Source organism: Ornithorhynchus anatinus, chromosome 9 (genome assembly GCF_004115215.2).
Source record: "Ornithorhynchus anatinus isolate Pmale09 chromosome 9, mOrnAna1.pri.v4, whole genome shotgun sequence".
Lineage (NCBI taxonomy): Eukaryota > Metazoa > Chordata > Mammalia > Monotremata > Ornithorhynchidae > Ornithorhynchus > Ornithorhynchus anatinus.
In genome coordinates this window covers 36,030,314-36,053,279 of record NC_041736.1, presented here as the reverse complement: position 1 = coordinate 36,053,279, position 22,966 = coordinate 36,030,314, and the positions used below count along the sequence as shown (strand labels likewise).

The 22,966-nt window shown below is 46.0% G+C and overlaps 1 protein-coding gene across 1 annotated transcript in view; it reads right to left on the bottom strand.

Moving 5' to 3' along the window:
• PLA2G7 (phospholipase A2 group VII) overlaps positions 1–17,197 on the bottom strand; it is a 33,192-nt gene extending 15,995 nt beyond the window's left edge. The window contains 4 exon segments of the mRNA XM_029072099.2: positions 19–166; positions 2,002–2,123; positions 3,989–4,123; positions 17,023–17,197. Of these exon segments, the coding sequence (XP_028927932.1) occupies positions 19–166; positions 2,002–2,123; positions 3,989–4,079 (361 nt within the window). The 5' untranslated portion in view covers positions 4,080–4,123; positions 17,023–17,197.
• Between the last annotated feature and the right edge of the window lie 5,769 nt (positions 17,198–22,966).

Sequence of the window (22,966 nt, the reverse complement as noted above, 5' to 3'; positions counted from 1 at the left end):
GGAATTAGCCAATCTTACCAAATATGAGCTTTAAAAATTTGTCCCAGAACCGATGTCTTGAAAGGAATTTTGTAAGACCTGTAAAATATTCTTGATTTGGAATCCACACAGTGCTTTCCTGGTCCTTAACATCTTGGGAAGGGTAATATAAACGCAAAAAGCTACCCTGCGGGGAGAAGAAAAGGTTATGAAAAATTAAGTGGTCAGCTAGGAACATAGTAGCACATTCCAAAAACCAGTTACTAGGGTTTGGGCCCACCCTGAGCCTTAATTATTCATTCAGTATATTTATTGAGTGCTTACCATGTGCGGAACACTGTACTAAGCTCTTAGGAGAGTACAATACAACAATAAACAGACACATTCCCTGACCAGAATGAGCTTACAGTCTTACAGCTTACAGGCTGGGTTGTAGTGTGAAATCAGCAATTTAAGGTAGGAGGAGGCAAGGTGACTGAGTGGTTTAAAGACAATGGTGAGGTATTTATGATGCAGAGGTGGATGGAAGAGCAACCACTGGAGGTTTTTAGGAGTGGGGAGACAGACTGAACATTTTTTTAATTCAAAAAATTATCCTGGGCACAGAGTGAAGTAAGGATTGTCTCCCCCTTTGAGACTGTGAGCCCGTTGTTGGGCAGGGATTGTCTCTATCTGTTGCCAAATTGCACATTCCAAGCGCTTAGTACAATGCTCTGCACACAGTAAGCACTCAATAAATACGACTGAATGAATGAGCTTATATCTGCTCAACAGTGCGCTACCTGTACCTCTCTCATTGATACCCACGCCTAGTCTCCACTCTAGACCGTAAGCTCCTTGTGGGCAGAAAACACGTCTAACTCTGTTATATTATTCTCTAAGCATTTAGTACAGTGCTCTGCGCAGAAAAAGTGCTCGATAAATATGATTGACTATTCCAGACCTTTAACTGGCCCCTGGTGGCCCCAGGATCTCTATATCCTTCCACTGTAGCCCTGACAATTTAACAGCTTTTTAGGAAAAAAATCAAGCTCATTGTGAGCAGGGAGCACTTCTACCAACTCTATTGTACTGTACTCTCCCAAGTGCTTAGTACAGCTCTCAGCACACAATAAGCGCTCAATAAATACTACTGAACAAGAGGCCAGATAAGAATTTAAAGGGCCACCCTCACCTCCTCAACATTTCCCTGCTCCCACTTCCAAATGGTCCTCCTCCTCGGCTATCAAGGAGGACACCCATCTGCTCTTCAGAAAAATACAACCCTCCGGATAAGTCATAGATGGTAAAGATACTCCTAAGATACTAAAGATACTCCTTAAGATACTTAACTACATTCCACCCTGTCCCTATTGCCATCTTCCACCTCTCACTCTCCTCTGCCTTCCAAACCTCTCACACTAAAAGAGTCTTCCCTTGATCTCCTCCACACCGTCCAGGTACTGCTGCAGCTCCCTGTTTTCATTCAAATGTGTTTAGTGGATGGAACACACCTGAAATTCACTCAAATGCCAGGTGATCTCTAGTCAGAGAATTGGGGAATCCCTGACACAGCAGAAAAAAAAACCCCAAAAAGTCAGGGGGCACCACAGCGATAACCAACACACTATTCCTCCACGCATCTCCATGCTCCCATGGGGTCTATTTGGCCATTTTTGTCTGAGCTACGAACAGCCTTGCTTATGTCCTTGAAATATTGCCTTGAGGAATAGGGTACAAGTCTGAAGGCGTGACAAATTTCCACATTCTTTACGGGAAGGGAACGTGTCTACCAACTCTGTTATATTGTTCTCTCCCCAGCTTTTAGTAATGTGCTCTGCACACAGTAAGCGGTCAATAAATAACACTGATTGGGGAAGGCAGGCGAAGACTCCAAGCCCTCTCCTCGCATTTCATGTGGGGGAGGTTATTTGCCCAAGCATGAAAACAGCAAATTGCCAAGACATAATGAAACGTGCAAACAAAACACACACACATACCCACAAACACCCTCCTCCCTAAAAAACAAAAATCAATGCAAACCTCACGTGTGGGCTTAAACATCAAATCTGTACATCCCACGGAGTAAGGCCCTTTTCCTCCAGGAATGTTGTGTTTGGTACTGCTCCCGGGAGGCATTATTGAGTGCATCTTAGTCAGCCATACTGAAAAACAGGAAAGCTTACTGCATTTTTCCACCTTGTTTTCCTTTACACACTAGTTTTAACGTATCCCAAAGTCATCAATTTCTGTCACAAATCAAGCTTCAGGATAAGGGCTTTGAGGTCTTCAAAGGCAACATGGCATAATGGATAGAGCACCGGCCCACAAGTCAGAAGGTCATGTGTTCTAATCCTGGCCCTGGCACTTGTCTGATGTGTGATCTTGGGAAAGTTACTTCACTTCTCTGTGCCTCAGTTACTTCAAATGTACAGTGGGGATTGAGACTGCGAGCCCCATCTGGGACAGGGACTGTGTCCAACCTGATTAACGTGTTTGTACCCCAGCGCTGAGAACAGTGAGTGGCACATAGTAAATGCTTAACAAATACAATTATTATCATTATTATTATCATCTTCCCCTGCCTGCCTCATCTCATCTTCTCACTGTTATCACTATAAACCTGGCACCTGATTCTGCTACGGCCAGCTCTTCTCCTTCCACTCAGACACCACCACGTGCTCAACTGGTCCTCTTCCCTACAGGTCTAGATGCACAGATACTTGTCTAGGCCTGAGGTTTTTTCCATTCATTTATTTACTCAATCGTATTTACTTAGCAATTCCTGTATGTGGAGCTCTGTGCTAAGCGCTTGGAAGAGTACAATACAACAATACACAGAGTCCCTGCCCACAATGAGCTTGTTTTGAGTTGAATTTCTTCCAGTCCGGTCTCAAGATTCTCTACTGGCACCATTCCTTAGACCCTGAGCCCCACATGGGACAGGGACTGTGTACAATTGTTCTTGTCTGTCCGTCTCCCCCGATTAGACTGTAAGCCCGTCAAAGGGCAGGGACTGTCTCTATCTGTTACCGATTTGTACATTCCAAGCGCTTAGTACAGTGCTCTGCACATAGGAAGCGCTCAATAAACACTAGTGAATTGAATGAATGAACCAACCCCAGTGTGTAGAACAGTGTTCGACACTTAGTTAGCACTTAACTACCACGAAGCAGATACCATATACCTGTGCTCTGCTTGTTGTCTTTCCTTTCCTGGTTAGAGGCGCTGGTGTCGGTTGGGGGCCGGAAGTGGGAAGGAAGGGCATTGGGACTAAGCCATGGTACTGCAGCTTCCCGGGCAGGAGGCAAAGGTCAGTCCCCGGAAAACCCAACTTCAATCTGGCTCCTTCGGCCAACTCTCCGGCCATCCAAACCACATCCCAGTGTCGGGGAGGAAGCAGGATCTTTCGGGATTGTGGGTGGGAGGGGTAGCGGGAGGCTTGCCCCGAGCTGTCCTCTCCTGAACTCTTTTCAGGGTCTGGCATCCACACTCTCATGACAACAACTATGGTGTTTGTTAAGCGATTACTATGTGTCAGGCACTGTACCAAGCTCTGAGGTGGATAAAGCAAATCAGGTTGGACACAATCCCTGTTCCACGTGGGCTCACCGTCTCGGTCCCCGTTACAGATGAGGTACCTGAGGCCCAGCGAAGTGAAGTGATTTGCCCAAGGTCACACAGCAGATAAGACGCAGAGCCGGGATCAGAACCCAGGACCTTCTGACACCCAGGCCCATGCTCTTTCCACTGTGCCATGCTGCTTCTCGAAAGAAATCCATAATGCAATCAAAGCTACTGAAATATGCCAGAACTGTGATGATTTTGTTTTAAAAGTAGGAAGCAAAAAAACTTGCAAAGAGGGATTCCACAGAGTTTAATAACACCAGGGAGTTAACCACCCCTGGATGACAGCTGCTGGCTTGCACTACTGCTGTGCTCTTTTCAAAACTGCTGGTTCAGGAAGAATTATCCTCAAACTGGCCCCTGGAATTTGTTAAAGGTAAAAGCAACTGAACAGCAAACTTACCAAATGGATTTAGGCTGTGCCAGCAGATGGAATGCACTCTCGTCACACAGCAACAGAAACAGAGAAACACAACATATTTGGACGACATCATCTTGTAGGCTTTGTTTGAAAATTGGCGGCAGCTTCGGTTTAAACCTTTGTTAAGGCAGATAAAAAGATGTGAACATGGGACTATAAAGACAGATAAAAACAGAGACCTGACTATTTTGGTGAAACAATAATGGTAGTTTTGGGTGAAGATACTCGGGAAGAGGCTTCTCTTCTACTTGCACTTATGTACGTAGCCATGATTTATTTATATTAATGTCCATATCCCCCTCTAGACTGTAAGCTCATGAGGGCAGGGAACGTGTCTACCAACTCTGTCCTTATGTACAATCTATTAGTCACGTATTATAAATAATTTGTTTATATTAATGTCTGTCTCCCCATCCAGACTGTAAGCTCGTTGTGGGCAGGGAACACGCCAACCGATTCTGCTGTGTTGTACTCTCCCAAGTGTTCAGTACAGTGCTCTGCTTACAGTAAGCGCTCAACACAGTCAATTGATTTGAACTTTAAATAAAATCATAAGGAAGCTATCTCGTTTGCTTTTTTAAAATAAATCCCGATATGGTTCTCTCCTTGAAGAGCCCCTTAGAAGGCTCCCAGGTGTAAAAGTGGTTCTCTCTTCCCTGGAGCATGAAGGACAGATTTGGGAGTTACAGAAAGCCCTCAGATCTCTGGGGATGGTCCCCGCCGGAATCTCCTGACAAGACGCTTCAACTAGCAAGATGCAGCTCTTACTCTCATCGTTAATTGTCCAGGGGTTAATTTATTGGTTACTTCAGGGAGTAGATTTGAATCATCCCTGCATTTCCCAGGTCTTGGCACCAAGTAAGGACTGATCACATGTCAGAAATAAGAAGATCTGTTGAATAATGACACTTCAAGGAGGGAAAAAGCTAGTTCAATTTCCACACCTAGTTAAGCACCAGTCTCTTCGAGCAAAGTTTTGGCTGAAAAAGCAGAGGAAGGCAGATTTGTGGGAAAAAGAAACCAAGAGTTCTTTCCTGAAGAGAATCTCCCTAACTGAAAATATTTTCAACAGAAATTTAAGAGTCATAGAACAGTTGGGCATCCTCACATGTCAAAACACCAACCTAATATGGGAGGCATTCCCCTGCCCCCAAACAGTTTGTGCCTTCCCCTACCCAATATAGAAAATAAACTACTTAAGCGAAACACCTGAGGCAGGAAAAATAAGGACTGATTTTTGAATGTAGCTAGAAGAAGAAAAAACGTTTTCTAAAGGATCAAAATCAATACTCCACTGAGATTTAAGAGAAGAAAGGTTGGACAATTTATTTAATCTCCTGGTGGTAATATTTTAAGTAGTGAGCAGGACAAATTTTGACTTAAAGGGACATTTCAGGAGAGAATAAGAAAGTCCGCTCCAATGCTATTGCTTATTAATGGCCACTTGGTCTCTGCAAGGAGCCCTGAACAGAAAGAGAAACAAGAGAACTGTGCAAGGCTGGGATGGGAGAGAGAAAACAAGAACATAAAATAAATATGGTAGGACTGTTACACTACACTATGGTCAGTCTTCAGTAAGAGATCTGTGTTTCCAAAGCATCATGTTGAGAGTTGGCAAGATCATTTCTGAGAGGAAAAGGAAAAACTACATTTCCCAAGTAGTGAAGGGGACAAACTCCCAAAATTCTCAGTGGGAGGAGGTAGAGAAGATAGGAAATGGCTGAAATATATATATATATATATAGCGAGAGAGAGAGAGAGAGAAAGAAAGAGAGAGAGAGAGAGAGAGACTGGCTTGTTACAATGAAATTGGTTTCCTTGAACTCTTGGAAGCATAGAAGCAGACTCCCCCAGGAAGAAGTCACTTTATCGCCTAATTATGTTAATGGGTCAGGAGACCAATGAATCAAAAGAGTTGGTGATCTATTTTGACATTTTCTAGTTTAAATCTAACAGTGTGGTCTTTAATTGCCCCTTGAATTTCCTTTTGGCATCTTTTTCAGGTGCATCAGATCAAGATATTATTTTTTGGCTGACCGGTGTACTATGTGCTTGGAAAAGTACAATATAATGGAGTTGGTAGATGCGATCCTTGCCGACAAGGAGCTTATAGTCTAAATACAAGACACGGACTACTATGGGGATAAACAGAATGACAAACGGATGATCAAATCTAAAAAGAAGAAAATCCAACAAAACACCACTAAAACACACTCCAAGCACATCATCTTTTAAAGTGAAAATATTTCTGTCTATACTGAAGAATTTTAAGAGTGAGTCAAGACCTGACATTTCTTACTTTCCAGTGGTCAAACAGTTCTTTATAATAGTCTTTGCTAAGTGCCTATTGTGTGTCGAGCACTGTCCCCTTCTGAGGGGATGGAGAAGATTCACACGCTGTCCTCAGCTTGGGCAATTTGGCAACAGACCTGGATGAGCCATTCTGTTGCACCACTTGCTTTCTGGAAGAATGTGATGAAGCACATCCTCTACTACGGTAGCCAAGAACTCCACGACAGCCTCAAAAACTCTGAGAAATTGCTGATGTAGGATTTTCTGCCACATTTTATAGATATGGATGTCTCTGATTTTAAATCTAGTGCCTTTTTTGGTTTAATTTGTAGCAAGAGGGACCTTCAATAGTGGATCTTTAGGAAAAGCCACTTGCCTGCTCTGTGACCTTGGACAAGGCACTTAACTTCTTTGTATTTTGTATCATAGTTAGTTACCTCATCTGCAAAATGGGGATTAAGACTGTAAACCCTATGTAGGATAGGGATTGCGTCTAACCTGATTATCTTTTATCTACTACAGTGTCTGGGAACAAGTGTTTAAATTCCATTAAATATATGTGTGTGTGTGTGTATATATATATATATATATATATGTTGTATGTATATATGTTGTATTATGGCCTGTATTATGCTTGCTCTTGCTGTCAAATTGAATTTATGGTTTTCTACTTTACGGTATTTGTTAAGCTCTGTGTGCCAAGGGAGAACATGTATTGAATCCCCATTTTATAGATGAGAAAATTGAGGCACAGAGAAGTAAAGTGATTTGTCCGAGGTCACACAGCAGGCAAGTTGTGAAGCTGGGATTGGAACCCAGGACCCCTGACTCTCAGGCCCACGCTGCTTCCCGCTGAATGGGTCTGCCTGCCTTTCGTGTAAGACTGTAAGCTCTTCAAGGACTCTTTCTTCCTTGTATGCACCTAGCAAAGAATTCAGTGTACAGTAGGTACTCAGTAAACACTACAGTATAGTGCCTGGCACATAGTAACCACCTAACAAATGCCATAAAACCCCCCCAAAAAACCTGGCAGAAAATCACAAAATCCTGGCAACTAGTGGCCCAACCTTCCAGACTATGTGTTTTGACAGTAATATCCCTTGTGGCTGTGCTGAGTTGTTTGACTCTCCCCACTGAAGGCTTAACCAATTTCTTTCACTTCCCTGTCCTAAAATCAATTGTATTTATTGAGCACTTTCTGCATGCAGAGCACTGTATTAAGCCAGATCTGGCACTGCCTTCCTTCCCCGAAGACTGGCTGTGCCTTGTTGGGTCATACCATGACACAGAGCTGGAGAGAGGTGCCCTTGGCTCAGTTCTTGCTTCTTTATGCAGACTCAGATCCCTGAAACTGGAAACATATTGTGGGCAGGGAATGTTTACGTTTATTGTTGTACTGTACTCTCCCAAGTGCCTAGTACAGTGCTCTGCACATAGTAAGTGCTCAATAAAGACTACCGAATGAATGAATTTTAAACAGATTTCTTGTGCCAGGTGCTTATACTTGCCAACCACTGTCCTAAGCACTAGGGTGGATACCAGATAATCAGATAGGATGAAGTCCCCGATCTACATGGGGCTCACAATCTAAGTAGGAAGGAGAGCAGGTATTGAATCCCCATTTTACCTACAGTGAAACTGAAGAATGGAGAAGTTAAGTGATTTCGAGTAAATGACATAAAAGACAAGTGGCAGAGATGGGATTAGGTCCTCTGTCTTCCAGGCCCCTGTTCTTTCCATTAGGCCAGGATGTTTTCTCTCATGGAAACAGTATTCCTCATCAACTGGGCCTAGTGGAAAGAGCACAGCTCTATAAATCAGGAGTGACCCGGATTCACAGAGAGAAGCAGCATGGCCTAGTGGAAAGAGCACAGGCCTGGGAGTCAGAGGTCGTGGGTTCTAATCTTGGCTCTGCCACTTGTCAGCTGTGTGACTTTGGGCAAGTGACTTCATTTCTCTGGGCCTCAGTTCCATCATCTGTAAAATGGGGATTAAGACAGAGCCCCAAGTGGGACAATCTGATTACCTTGTATCCATCCCAGTGCTTATAACAGTGCTTGGTACATAGTAAGAGCTTAATAAATACCATTATTACTAATGGGGAGACCGACATTAGACAGTAAGTTCCTTGTGGGCAGGGAAAATGTCTCCCAATTCTTTTATACTGTACTCTCCCAAGCGCTTCATACAGTGTTCTGTACACAGTAAGTGCTCAATAAATGCCACTGACATCCACCTGGATCTGAAGTCCCCAAAATCACCCACAACCCATTTCCACTGGCCTGCCTGCAGTTCTCTGAATTCAGTTTGGAAGATGACACTCTCCTTAACATCTTATGAAAAGGCATAGTTTCTTAACCTGGAATAACCAACAGTGAACCCTTAGGGAAAAAAAAAATACAAAAGGTCCAAAGCACAGTCAACCACTCTGTTAAACTTTTACTGAATTTCTTGTTGGGCTGACTAATCGAAAGGTTCTTTCAAGTAGCTCACACTCATGTGATTTCTGTAGAGCTGAGGGCTTTTTTAAGATAATCTTCAGATAAATATAACATTTTGAAATTTCTCAACTTAGTCGGTCAGTCACTGTACTAAGTGCTTGGGAGAGTAAACAATAAGCCTAAGAAAAAGAATGACGGGGAAGACTGATGATAGGGTCTCTTCCAGAATAAACAGAAATAGTTTTGATCTTTTAAAACAAGAAAACTTTCTCCTCAATTACTGATTTTGAAATTTTGGAATTTATGTGCCAAGAGAAAGATAAATACAATTCTGTTTCTTCAAGCATCTATCCTAGATTTGTTAGGTAGCCATCTAGGAGGGCTCTGCAGATTTTTATTAAGCTTTCTCCCCGTTAGCTCATTACTTTTAGATATGGCGCACAGGCAGACTTTTGCCATGAAGCCCAGTTTCATCATCACCATAAAAAAAAATGATAGTATTTGAGTAACTTTTGTGTGTGAAGCACTGTTATAAACACTGGGGTAGACGTAAATTAATCAGGTTGGGCCCAAACGCTGAACCCTAGGGGGCTGGCTCATAGAGTAGGAAGGAAGACAGGAATTTAGCCAGGAAATGGGTAATGCTTCCAAATTCAAAAGATTCATGCAGAAAAGTGACACGAAGGGCTGTGTAGAAAGGATGGAAGAGAGATAGTAAAGGTAAGGGGTAGAAGGAGTAAGAAATGGAGAAATTCAATTCTGGAAATAAAAAGAGTGCCCAATCACTCACCCAACAGGCTCTAGATAATGTTTCCCACTAAATTTCCCTACAGTCTCTCCTCTGTAGAACATGAGCTCCAACTGCTCAATACAATGCTCTGCACAGAGTAAGTGCTCAATAAATACACTGATGGATCGATTCTGTTCTGTCGGGATATACACCGAGCAGGGATGGTCGAGATACAGTCCGTAGGCCAGATGGGGCTGCCATTTGCTTGGAAGAGGAAACGAATGTAGTTGGTCTCCAGTACCTCCTAATTGAGAGGCAGCACGGCCTAGTGGATAAAGCTCGGTCCGGGGAGGCAGAAAGACCTGGGTCCTAACCCCGGCTCGCTCACTTCTCTGCTGTGTGACCTTGGACAAATTGCTTCACTTCTCCAAACCTATCTCCTCTATAAAATGGGGATTAAGACTGCCAGCCCCATTTGGGGTATGGACTGTGACCAATCTGATTAGCTTCTATTCAGTCATTCAATCGAATGTATTGAGTGCTCTCTGTGTGCAGAGCATTGTACTAAGCGCTTGAGAGAGTACGATATAACAATAAACAGACACATTCCCTGCCCACAAGGAGCTTACAGTCTAGAGGATGTTTACGATCCTATCCCGGCTCTCGGTACAGTGCCTGGCACATTCATTCATTCATTCGATAGTATTTATTGAGCACTTACTATGCGCAGAGCACCGTATGAAGCGCTTGGAATGGACAAATCGGTCGGCAACAGAGACAATCCCTACCCTACGAAAGGCTCACAGTTCAGAAGAGGGAGACAGACAACAAAACAAAACAAGTAGACGGGCATCAATAGCATCAAAATAGATAAAGAGAATTATATACATCCATCATTAATAAATAGAATAATAAATATGTACAAATATACACAAGTGCAGTGGGGTGGGGAAAGGGGTAGAGCAGAGGGAGGGAGTAAGGGCTTCAAGCTCTTAATACAGTGCTCTGCACATAGTAATAATAATAATAATAATATTGGTATTTGCTAAACACTTTTAATCGGGTCATCCCACGTGAGGCTCACAGTTAATCCCCATTTTACAGATGAGGTAACCGAGGCACAGAGAAGTTAAGTGACTTGCTCGGTCACACAGCGGTGGAGCCGGGATCCGAACCCATGATCTCTGACTCCCAAACCCAGGCTCTTTCCACTGAGCCACGGTGCTTCTCAGTAAGTGCTCAATAAATACGATCGAATGAATGAACAGTAAGGATTTAGTGGGAAAAGCAAGGGTTTGGGAGTCAGAGGACATGGGTCCTAATCCTGGCTCCGTCACTTGTCTGCTGTGTCACCAGCAGCAGCCACCAGCACCACCAGCACCAGCACCACCAGCAAGCCACTTAACTTCTCCGTGCCTCAGTTACCTCATCTGGAAAATGGGGATTAAGATTGGGGGCCCCACATGGGACAACCTGATTACCTTGTATTTATCTCAGCGCTTAGAACAGAGATTGGCACATAGTAACCACTTAAATTGCATAATTACGATTATGATTATTAAAAACAAACAAAAAAGATGAGAAGAAGCAAAAGTGAAAAGACACACACCCTCCCAGAGCAATGATTAGCAATGATTAGTACCCAAGTGATTAGGTGATGGGGAACTGCCGAAGTTGCACTGAGGTGGGGTCGAAGGGGAGGCAAGATAGGTGATGACAGAGGACGCACTAGGCTTTTCCAAGGGAATAAAAGAATAAAGGGGATAAACATTTGCTTGGGATTTCTGCGGGGAGCGATCCTGTGAAGGGAAGCAGAGTGTCTGATGGAACGAGCACAGGTTTAACAGTAAGAGGATCTGGGTATATATTTTCATCACCCTATTCATTTTGTTTAATGAGATGTACATCACCCTGATTCTATTTATTTGCCATTGTTTTTATGAGATGTTCTTCCCCTTGACTCTATTTATCGCCATCGTTCTCGTCTGCCCGTCTCCCCCGAGCAGACCGTAAGCCCGTCAGTGGGCAGGGACCGTCTCTATCTGTTGCGACTTGTCCGTTCCAAGCGCTTAGTACGGTGCTCTGCACATAGTAAGCGCTCAATAAACACTATCGAATGAATGAATGAATCCCAACTCCACCATCTGCCCGCTGTGTGACCTTGGGCAACTCACTTCTCTGTCCCTCTATACCCCTCACCTGTAAGGTGGGGATTCAGTAGCCGTTCTCCCTCTTTCTTAGGCTGGGAGCCTCGCATGGGTCAGGAACTGCGTCCCATCTGATTAACCTCTGTCTATTCATTCAATCATATTTACTGAGCACTTACTGTGTGCAGAGCACAGTACTAAGCATTCGGGAAGCACATTTCAGCAGTTCTACATATATATATATATATATATATATATATATATATATGTATATATAGAGAGAGAGAGTTCAGTTCTATAGTATTGTACTCTCCCAAGGGCTCACTACAATGCTTTGCACAATTCACAATTCAATACCATTGTGTAGTATGAGGCACTCCGTACCATCGACTGACTGATTCCCAATTCAGCCTCAAGTAGATGTTGATAAAAACCAAACAAGGAGGAAATAATCCATTACGTTACGTAAACAATTCTGTACACAATCTATGAACGATCAACGAGGAAAAGCCACAGGAGAGGCCGCATGGGACATCTAAGGAGGGAGGGAGTTGATTCTATTTCTATCTCTGCCGCTTATCTATGCTGTGCAACCCCATGCAGTTCGAACATTATTTTCTTTTTTGATCTAAAAATGGGGTGAATAACCATAACCCGCACAGTTTGAAGTGCTTACATGGAAATGTTCTTATGATTGCTGAGGGAGGCAATTCGCCTCTGCCTGAGGTGGGTGTCCCACCGAGTCCCCGTTTCTGGAGTTAACAGGCCACAGTAAGTATCGCAGGCCCAGATCCTATTTATTGAGCGCTTACTGCGCTGGGAGCACTATACTAAGCGCTCGGGAGGATGCGCCATAAGAGTTGGTAGACGCGTTCCCTGCCCACGACGAATCAGTGGTAATTACCGAGCTCTGACTGCGTGCAGAGCACTGCGCCAAGCGCTTGGGAAAGTGCCCTACAGAGAGTCGGTAGGCACGTTCCCTCACTAAAAAGAATCAATGCCACTTACCGGGCGCTTGCTAAATAAATGAACTGTGGTATTTGTTAAGCGCTTACTACGTGCAAAGCACTGTTCTAAGCGCTGGGGGATACAAGGTGATCCGGTTGTCCCACGTGGGGCTCACAGTTTTAATCCCCATTGGACAGATGAGGTAACAGGCACAGAGAGGTTAAGTGACTTACCCAAGGTCACACAGCTGACTAGCGGCGGAGCCGGGATTAGAACCCGTGACCTCTGACTCCCAAGCCCGTACTACTGTGCAAAGCACTGTACTAAGCGCTTGAGAGTGCGCTCTAAAGAATCGGTAAGCACGTTCTCTGCCCGCAACCAATCAATGCTACTTACTGGGTGCTTGCTGCGTGCAGAGCATTGTGCTGAGCGCTTGGGAGAGGACTCTCTAAAGAACCATTAGGCGATGCTACTTATCGAGCGCTTACTGCGTGCAGAGCACTGTGTTAAACGCTTGGGAGAGTGCTCTCTAAAAAACTATTAGGCGATACTACTTATTGAGCGCTTACTGCGTGCAGAGCATTGTGCTAAACGCTTGGGAGAGTACTCTCTAAAGAACGCTACTTACTGAGCGCTTACTGTGTGCAGAGCATCGTGCTAAGCGTTTGGGAGAGTACTCTCTAAAGAACGCTACTTATTGAGCGCTTACTGCGTGCAGGGCATTGTGCTAAGCGCTTGGGAGAGTACTCTCTAAAGAACCATTAGGCGATGCTACCTATCGAGCGCTTACTGCGTGCAGAGCACTGTGCTGAGCGTTTGGGAGGGCACACCGTAACCAGAGGTGGTCGACACGTTCCCCGCCCACGACGGATCCCGCGGGACTTGCTGAGCGCGCGCGGGACACTGTGCTGAGCGCCCGGGCGAGGACCGGATGGTCCTCCTTCCCTCCTGCGGCCTACAACCCCGGCTCTGATGCACCATCCGAGGGGCAGCTGCACCTCCTGGCCGCCGGGACCTCGTTGCAGGAGGGGTTGCACCGGTGGTTGCATGGGTTCATTCATTCAGTAGTATTTGTTGAGCGCTTACTATGTGCAGAGCACTGTACTAAGCGCTTCGAATGGACAATTCGGCAACAGATAGGGACGGTCCCTGCCCACCGACGGGTTAGCAGAAGCTTAGAGAAGCAGCGTGGCTCAGTGGCAACGGCTTGGGAGTCAGAGGTCATGGGTTCGAATGCCGGCTCTGCCCCTTGGCAGCTGTGGGACTGTGGGCACTTCACTTCTCTGGGCCTCGGTTACCTCATCTGTAAGATGGGGATTAACGGGGAGCCTCATGGGGGGACAACCTGATGAGCCTGCATCTCCCCCAGCGCTTGGAACAGTGCTCTGCGCATAGTAAGCGCTTAACAAATACCAACATTATTATCAGTACGACGATTGCGAGCCCCACGTGGGACAACCTGCCGACCTCGTATCTCCCTGCAGCGTTTAGAACAGTGCTTCCCCTCCCCTCGGCACTGTGCATATTTCTATATATCATTTATCGCCCTATTTATTTTGTCCATGACGTGTATATCTCCATGATGCTATTTATCGCGATGACGTTTGGTTTCCTTCTGTTCTGCTTGGCTGTCTTCCCCGTTTAGACTGTGAGCCCGTCTCTGGGCAGGGATCTGTGGCCGAATGGTCCATTCCGAGCGCTTGGGCCAGTGCTCTGCACATAGTATTGCACGGGTGGCCTTCTCCCGAGCAGAGCGCAAAGGGGAGTGTAGGGAGCCGGCGGGGAGAGGGCAAGGAGCCAAGATATGGCAAGGCCGACCCGGGGATGGGGGGAGGGAGAAAAGGAGAATAATAATAATGTTGGTATTTGTTAAGCGCTTACTATGTGCAGAGCACTGCTCTAAGGGCTGGGGTAGACACAGGGGAATGAGGTCGTCCCACGTGGGGCTCACAGTCTTCATCCCCATTTTACAGATGAGGGAACTGAGGCCCAGAGAAGCGAAGTGACTCGCCCACAGTCACACAGCTGCCAAGTGGCAGAGCCGGGATCCGAACTCATGACCTCTGACCCCAGAGCCCGGGCTCTTCCCACTGAGCCATGCTGCCTCTCTGAAGAGAAGGGAGGACGCGGGGAAGGAGGGAAAGGACCGGAGGGCGGCAGAAGGCCCCTACCCCACTGCTCCCGACACCGCTTGGCACGGAGTAGACAGTTAATATTTGATGATGATGGATTGGTGCCAGAGCACCGTGACTCATTCGTGTTTCCAGATTTCTCATCATTTTGCCCGCACGTGACTTCCTCGAAGTGAGGCCCATTCACTGCCATTAACGATGATGAGGATGGTATTTGTGAAGCGCTTACTGTGTGCCGAGCGCTCTTCTAAGCGCTGGGGTGGATAGATAATAAAATACAACATAAGATAATAGATACAAGATAATAGGATTAGATTCATTTCCTGTCCCAGGCGGTCACGGTCTTCATCCCCATTTTACAGGGGAGAGAACTGAGGCACAGAGAAGTCGAGCGACTTGCCCAAAGTCACCCAGCATTACCAGGGCACTTGGCATAGGAACAGTCTTCCTGATAATCGTATCCGTTAGGCGCTTTATTGAATGTGCCAGGCACTGTACTAAGCACTGGGGAAGATGCAAGTTAATCAGGTTGGACACAGTCCCTATGCACGGGCTTGGGAGTCTGAGGTCGTGGGTTCTAATCCCCGCTCTGCCACTTGTCAGCTGTGTGACTCTGGGCAAGTCACTTGATCTCTCTGTGCCTCAGTTCCCTCATCTGGAAAATGGGGATGAAGACAGTGAGCCCCACGTGGGACAACCCGATGACCCTGTATCTACCCCAGCGCTTGGAGCAGTGTTCGGCACATTGGAAGCACTTAAATGCCATCATCATCGTTATTATTATATGGGGCTCCTAGCCTTGCAGGGAGAATTCCAGGGAACAGCTTTACCAATGAGCCGGGTAGCAAGGGATCAGAGCATGGCTGACAGATGGGGATAAATTGGAACGAGGCCGTGAAAACTCTGGAACGGAATGAAACGGGGCTTAGGAACCTTACAAGAAATCTGGGAAAAACAAGACGGGATCACATCGTGGCAACGGCAATGACTAGTCGATAGAGCGGGAGTCTGGGAATGAGAAGTTCCTGGGTTCTAATCCCAGCCCTGCCACTTGTCTGTGTGACCTTGGTCACTTCTCTGGGCCTCAGTTCTCTCATTTGTGAAATGGGGATTAAGGCTGCGAGAACCCCATGTGGGACGTGGGCTGAGTCCAACCTAATTAACCTGTATCCACCCCAGTGTTAGCACACAGTAAGCACTTAGATACCATGAAAAAAAGGGGACTCGGACAACATCCTGAGCCCTCTAACTCCGCAGCTCCCTTTTCCCTGATGAACATTACATTATTCCTCTAGCCTCCCTTACGCTTAATCTCTCCGGCACAGAGACATGTCATCAGCCCAGAGGAGGAGCTACATTTTTTAAAAATGCTATTTGTTAAGCGTTCATGGGTCCAACACCATTCTAAGCGTTGGGGTAGGTACAACTTAATTACTCCTACTTAGTCTGTGGGTCCTATGCAGTACGAGGGCCGCCTAACCCCAGCACTCAGAACAGTGTCTGATGCACAGTAAGTGCTTAAATACCACTGGAAAGAAAAATCGGTAGGTTACAGTCCACGTCCCTCATGGAGCCCACGGCCTAACACTGCAAACTCGTGGTGGGCGGGGAGTGTGTCCGTTTATTGTTGAACTGTACTCCCCCGGGCGTTTAGTACAGTGCTCTTCACCCAGTAAGCATTCAATTAAAACGACTGAAAGAATGAGCGGGTATTGACCCCCACATTTTACAGCTGAGGAAACCGAGGCTCAGAGAGGTTAAGTGACGTACCCAAGGACACCCAGCCATCAGTCGGGAGAGGCTGGATTAGAACCCAGGTCCTCTGACTTCCAAGACAGTGCTCCTTCCATTACATCGGGAGTGGATGGAGAGGAGAGAGGAAACCCACCCACGGTTGAGAAGGAGACGGGTCGGGGGGGGAGGGGGGGGTCGGAATCTGATTGATTTCAGTTCCACTGGCCCAGCAAAACCCCAGGGCGGTGGAGTGTCGTGGGTGGGGTGACCCTCCTTCGGGTCCCTCTGGCCTGGGGGAGGGGGGTAGGAAATAAGGACGAGGAGGAGGGAATAGCTGGGGCTTCAAGGACAAAAGAGGGAAAAACCCATCTCTTTTCCCAGGGGGGAAACAGGAGTGGGGGGAGGATAAGGAATTCAGCTCAGCCGCGGACACCCCCTGCCCATCCCTGCTCTCCCCGGGACCTTGGCTAACGGGACCCCTCCCCAGTTTAACTTTCTGGACGCCCCTCGCTCGGAGCAAATGCAGCGTGGGGGACTCCTCCCCCGACCCCCCACCCTACCTGCCCCCTTACCCGGACGGCGTAGCGCTCACCTTGCAAGGCCCAGCTGCGAAGACCGTTCCCCCCCCCCCGCACGCACCTCCTGGCTGCTCTCCCAAGCGCTCAGTACAGTGCTTTGCACCCGGGAAGCGCTCAAGAAAGACGCTTGATTGAAAGCTGCGGGGCGAGGATGGCGCTGTCGATGCCGGCTCGTCTTATCTCTCTCAGGGGAGGAGGGAAGAAGAGGAGGAGAAAGAGGAGGAGGAAGGGGAGGACCTAGGCTTGCCCACCAGGCCCTTTCCCTAGGGCGAAGCCGCAGGTGCTGTAAGGTCTCTCTCCTCCCCAGCACCTCCTGACCCAAGGCCATCCATCCCTTGCCAAAGTTTTATTTATTGGCATCTTATTCTGGTCACGCTTCTGCAGGTCAGATGCAGCATCTGTTTGGGCTCCAAGGCCTACACGAAGCCACGCCAACCGGGATGCGGCTGCCTAGTGGAGAGAGCCCGGGCCCGGGAGTCAGAGGATCTGGGTTCTAATTCCACCTCCGCCACGGGTCTGCTGGGTGCCTTTGGGCGAGTCACTTCGTTGCTCTGTGCCTCAGTTATCTATCTCATCTGGGAAGTGGGGCCGAGAGCCCCATACGGGACAGGGACTGTGGCCAATCTGATTTCCTTGTATCCGCCGCAGCGCTTAGTACAGTGTCTGGCAAATGGGTAAGCACCTAAAGAAGAAGCGTGGCCTACTGGAAAGAGCACAGGCTTGGGAATCAGAGGTCATGGGTTCTAATCACAGCTCCATCACTTGTCAGCCGCGTGACTGTGGGCAAGTCATTTAACTTCTTTGTGCCTCTGCTACTTTATCTGGAAAATGGGGATTAAAACTGTTAGTCCCACCTGGGACAACCTGATAACCTTGTATCTCCCCCAGTGCTTAGAACAGTGCTTAGCACGTAGTAAGTTCTTAACAGATACCATCATCATCATCACCTAACAGATACCACAATTATTATTATTAGAAGGACCTGGGTTTTAACATCGCCTCTGGCATGTGTCTGCTGTGTGACCTTAGACAAATCACTTTGCTTCTCTGTGCCTCCGTTATCATGGCGCAGTGAGTAGAGCTTGGGCCTGGGGGTCGGAAGGAAGTCATGAGTTCTAATCCTGATCATCAGCTGTGTGACCTTAGGCCAGTCACTTCACTACTCTGTGCCTCAGTTACCTCATCTGTGAAACAGGGATTAAGACTGGGCCGTGGACTGTGGCCAAACCCGATCAGCTTGTATTTATCCCAGCGTTTAGGACAGTGCCTGGCACTTAGTAAGCACTTAACAAATGCCATCAAATGAAATAAAAAATCCAGGCAAAGGGGAATGACCCACCGGGTTTGTTTGGTGCCTACATATCATGGGTTCTAATCACGACTCGACCACTGTCTGCTCTGTGACCTCGGGCAAGTCGCTTCACTTTCCCGGGCCTCAGTTACCTCACCTCTAAAATGGGGATTGAGGCTATGAGCCCCATGTGGGACAGGGACCTGATTTGCTTGTATCCATCCCAGCACTTAGTACAGTGCCTGGCACATACTAAGCGCTTAACAAATATTATTATTATTATTACAGCCCTGGCCCCTGCTACCATGAGCAGTAAATAAGATGGCGGTGAAGCCCGGTTTACACAGCTGGAGGGAGAAGAGAGAATTAGGGTACCCTTCCTCACCCCAACTTTGATTCTGGCATTTGCCTGAAGTTCCCTAATCCTATCTTAATTAGCTCAATCACAGTCGACTTCCTAATGCTCAAAATATTAACAAGTGTTCCAGTCCCAACCTTTGCATGCTTCGGGATGTTTCCAAAAAAAAAAAAAAACACCCAAAAACAAACATTTCAAGTAACAAGCACGGACTGGAAATGATAGACTGAAAGAGGGAAACCCAAAGATGAGGCAGCCTTAAGTGTGTGGGTTATGATAGCATCGGTAAGAAAACAATCACCCAACGTCAGGGTCTTCTTCCTTGTTATCAATAGAAGTTTTGAGTCGGTACCTGTTGCCCAGGATCTAAATCCAATCACCCGGTTAATAAAGGGGACCCAGTTTCTCCCACCTGCTTACATTTCAAAAAAGACAATACGCCAACACACACACACGATTACCCCGTATCTACCCCAACATTTAGAACAGTGCTCGGCACATAGTAAACGCTTAACAAATACCAACATTATATACATCAAATAATGCCCTTCTCCCTACTGCCAAAAATTAAAGAAATCATATTTTACCAACAGAATCCTTGTCCTCTGCTACTTTCTCTCTCGTAGTCTGAGATGTACACACCTCTAGGCAGTGTCTTCCGGTGGGGCCTGACCGCTGAAGCCCCTGCACTTTCAATCTGCTGTTAGTGATCCATTCTACAGCTTCTACTTCGAATCCATGCCTTGAATCCAGTCTTCCAAAGGCGCCTGGTGCAAATTGCCTAGGCGTCTGCTGAACCACAGGCTCTAATAGCGGGGGTGGTACAACTCCCTGTTTTTCCCAAAGCAAGTCAGTAAACTTTATCACCCGTCTTGTCGGACCAGTCTGACATTTCAATACACCCATGTTGTGAACAGATGGAGGGTGTCGTGAAGAGTCACCCACTCACTGAATAAACTAGCAGCAGTCACTGAGGCGACAGGATCAGAGACAACTTTTTTACTCCTGACCTAGGCAGGAATGGTGCTGTTCATGCTGAGTTATTTCCAGGCAGATGGTTGTTGTTTTTATTTAAAGCTGTTACATCGGAAATTAATCCGGTTAGGGATCGTGATTATCCCTATCGTACTCTCCTGAGCCTTTAGTACAGTGCTCTGCACACAGTAAGCTCTCATTAAATACCGTTAATCGGTTGACCATTAGATTTTTGGCATGAGTGGGAGAGGAGAATATGGGGTTAAATTCTCGCAACATGCTGTGGGACATCAATTGTGTACTGAGCATGCTGCCGCCTGAAGAGTTAGCCAAGTTAGCCCCAATTCTGGGACATTTGTATATTCTTTTTATTATCCGCTGAGCACTTACTAGGTGCCAAGCACTATTCTAAGCACTGGGGTAGATGCAAGTTCATCAGGTCAAACACAGTCTGTGTCCCACATGGAGTTCACTGCCTTCGTATATATTTCTCTACATTTCCTAGGACAGCCTATTGAATCCCAGGATGAAGGCATAGATAGAGTCAGCCAGCATGGCCTAATGGGAAAATCATGGTACTGGAATTCAGGAGACTTGGGTTCTCATTTAAAAAAAAAAATTTGAAAGAATTTGTTAAGCGCTTAATAGGTGCCAGGCACTGTATTAACCACTGGGTTAGTTACAAGCTTGTCAGGTTGGACACAGTCCCTATCGCACAGGTGTTCCAGCTCTGCCTGCTGGGAAGCTCTGGGCAACTCATTTCATTTCTATGGGACTCAGTTTCTTCAACTGTAAAATGGGGATAAGATCAACTGTGATTGCTGAGTGGGACAAGGATTTGTAATAATAACGTCGGTATTTGTTAAGCGCTTACTATGTGCCGAGCACTGTTCTAAGCGCTGGGGTAGACACAGGGGAATCAGGTTGTCCCACGTGGGGCTCACAGTCTTCATCCCCATTTTACAGATGAGGTAACTGAGGCACCGAGAAGTTAAGTGACTTGCCCAAAGTCACACAGCTGCTAAATGGCCGAGCGGGGATTCGAACCCATGACCTCTGACTCCAAAGCCCGTGCTCTTTCCACTGAGCCACGCTGCTTCTCTACAAGGTGATTTGCAGATCACCTTGCTGTTATCCCAGTACTTATAATAATGGTAAGAGTGGTACCTGTTAATCAGTGGTATTTCTTGAGCACTTCCTGTGTGAAGAGCACTGTACTAAGTTCTTGGGAGAGTACAACAGAGTTAAGCACTTACTATGTTTCAAGTACCGTAGTGACTGCTAGGGGTTGATACAAGATAATAAGGTCAGACACAGTCCCTGTTCCATGAGGGGCTCACAGTCATAGTGGACTAGTAGTGGAGAAAGCAGGCATTTCACCCCCATTTTACAGATGGGGAAAATGAGGCAAAAAAGCAATAATAAATGCAATAATTTTATTTGAAATAATAATAATGGTATTTGTTAAGTGCTTACTATGTGCCAAGCACTGTTCTAAGCACTGGGGTAGATGTAGGGTAATCAGATAATAACACTTTTAACCCCCATTTTATGGATGAGGTAACTGAGGCCCAGAGAAGTTAAGTGACTTGCCCAAGGTCACACAGCAGACACGTGGCAGAGCCGGGATTAGAACCCACATCCTCTGACTCCCAAGCTCGAGCTCTTTCCACTAAACCACGCTGCCTCTCTTTCGATGGCCTGCCTAGCGATTCATACCATCATGACCACCAGAATGGTTTGTAGGCATATGAGTTCTTCCACTGAACAAACACATTGCCAATATAAATCCTTGGATCTTGCATGATATATTTTACATTTTGTGAACACCTTTTTGGGCCCTAAATTGAGAGAAAATGATTAGTTCCATTTGTGGGTTTCCTATCACCCCGAGAACCTTAATAACGCTTTCAAAGATTGCAACTCTGATACCTTCAGTTGCACTGGTGGATCAGTTTGGAAGTTCCCGTCCAACCTGAAAACAATTTTAGGCAATGTGAATTTCTCTACCATAGGTACACGGATCTGATCTTTCCAGTCAAACAGTCCAGACGCACTGCAGCATCCAAACAAAGGGATTTTCATGGTGGAAAAGGGTCCAGCACTGTGATCTATACACACGATTGATCGATCAATGGATTGAAGGATTTGTATCTGAGCTGTGGAGCGAGTGGTAGAGAAGAGCAAGAAAAATAGTTGGAAAGGGAGGAATGGAAACTCACCACTCTCTTTTTCTTCCTATCGGCAATTTATCTTAGTGTCTGTCTCCACCCATAGATTGTTAGCTCCCTGGTGGCCTATTGTAATTTTACAAACATTTAGTACAACACTCTGAACCCAGTAGGTGCTCTGCAAATACTACTGATTGATTTTTAGTGATTTATTTAACTAAATCCATTGTTGACTGAATAGCTTTGGGGCCCAGGAAAGGTAAATAGGATAATCATTAAAGCAGGCTAAATGATCACCAGCTGCTGCTGCTGCTGTCTTAGCCTAACAGTGAATGACCGATCATTCACTAGAGGACTGTGGATCTCAATTGTGGTCAGGAACCTAGAAAAGAATGCTGACTTCATTTATTTCCCACTCCATTTATATATATATAAAACTACAATATATATTATATAAATATATTATAAATATAGTATAATGTATATTATATATTTATATATAACATAGTCTATATTTAAATGGTATTTATTAAGCACTTACTGGGTGCCAAGCAGTGTACTCTATACTAGATTTAGATATAAGATAATCAAGTTGGACATAGTTTCTGTGCCTCTTTGGGTCCACAATCTAAGAGGGAGAACAGGTATTTAATCCTCATTTTTCAAATGAGGAAACTGAGGTAGCGAGAAGTTGATCGATTTGCCTAAATTCACGCAGCAGACAGATGATACAGCTAGGATTAGAACCCAGGTCCTCTGACTCCCTGGCCCCAGCCCCACAATGCAAGTGGCAGAATAGAGTTCGGAGACTATGCTGCCTCTTCTTGTTTATAATAATGATAATATTACCAATATTAATGGTGTTTGTTAAGCACTCACCATGTGCCAAGCACTGTTCTAAGCACTAGGGTAGATACAAATTAATCAGGTTGAACACAGTCCCTGTCCCGAATAGGGCTCACAGTCTTAATCCCCACTTTACAGATGAGCTACCTGAGGCACAGAGAAGTTAAGTGACTAGTCCAAGGTCACACAGCAGACACATTGTGAAGCCGGGGTTAGAACCCAGGTCCTTCTGACTCCCAGGTCCGGGCTCTATCCATCCGGATATTCTGCTTCTCATCCATTCCATATGTGTGGTTGTAAAGATAGTCCTGTAATCA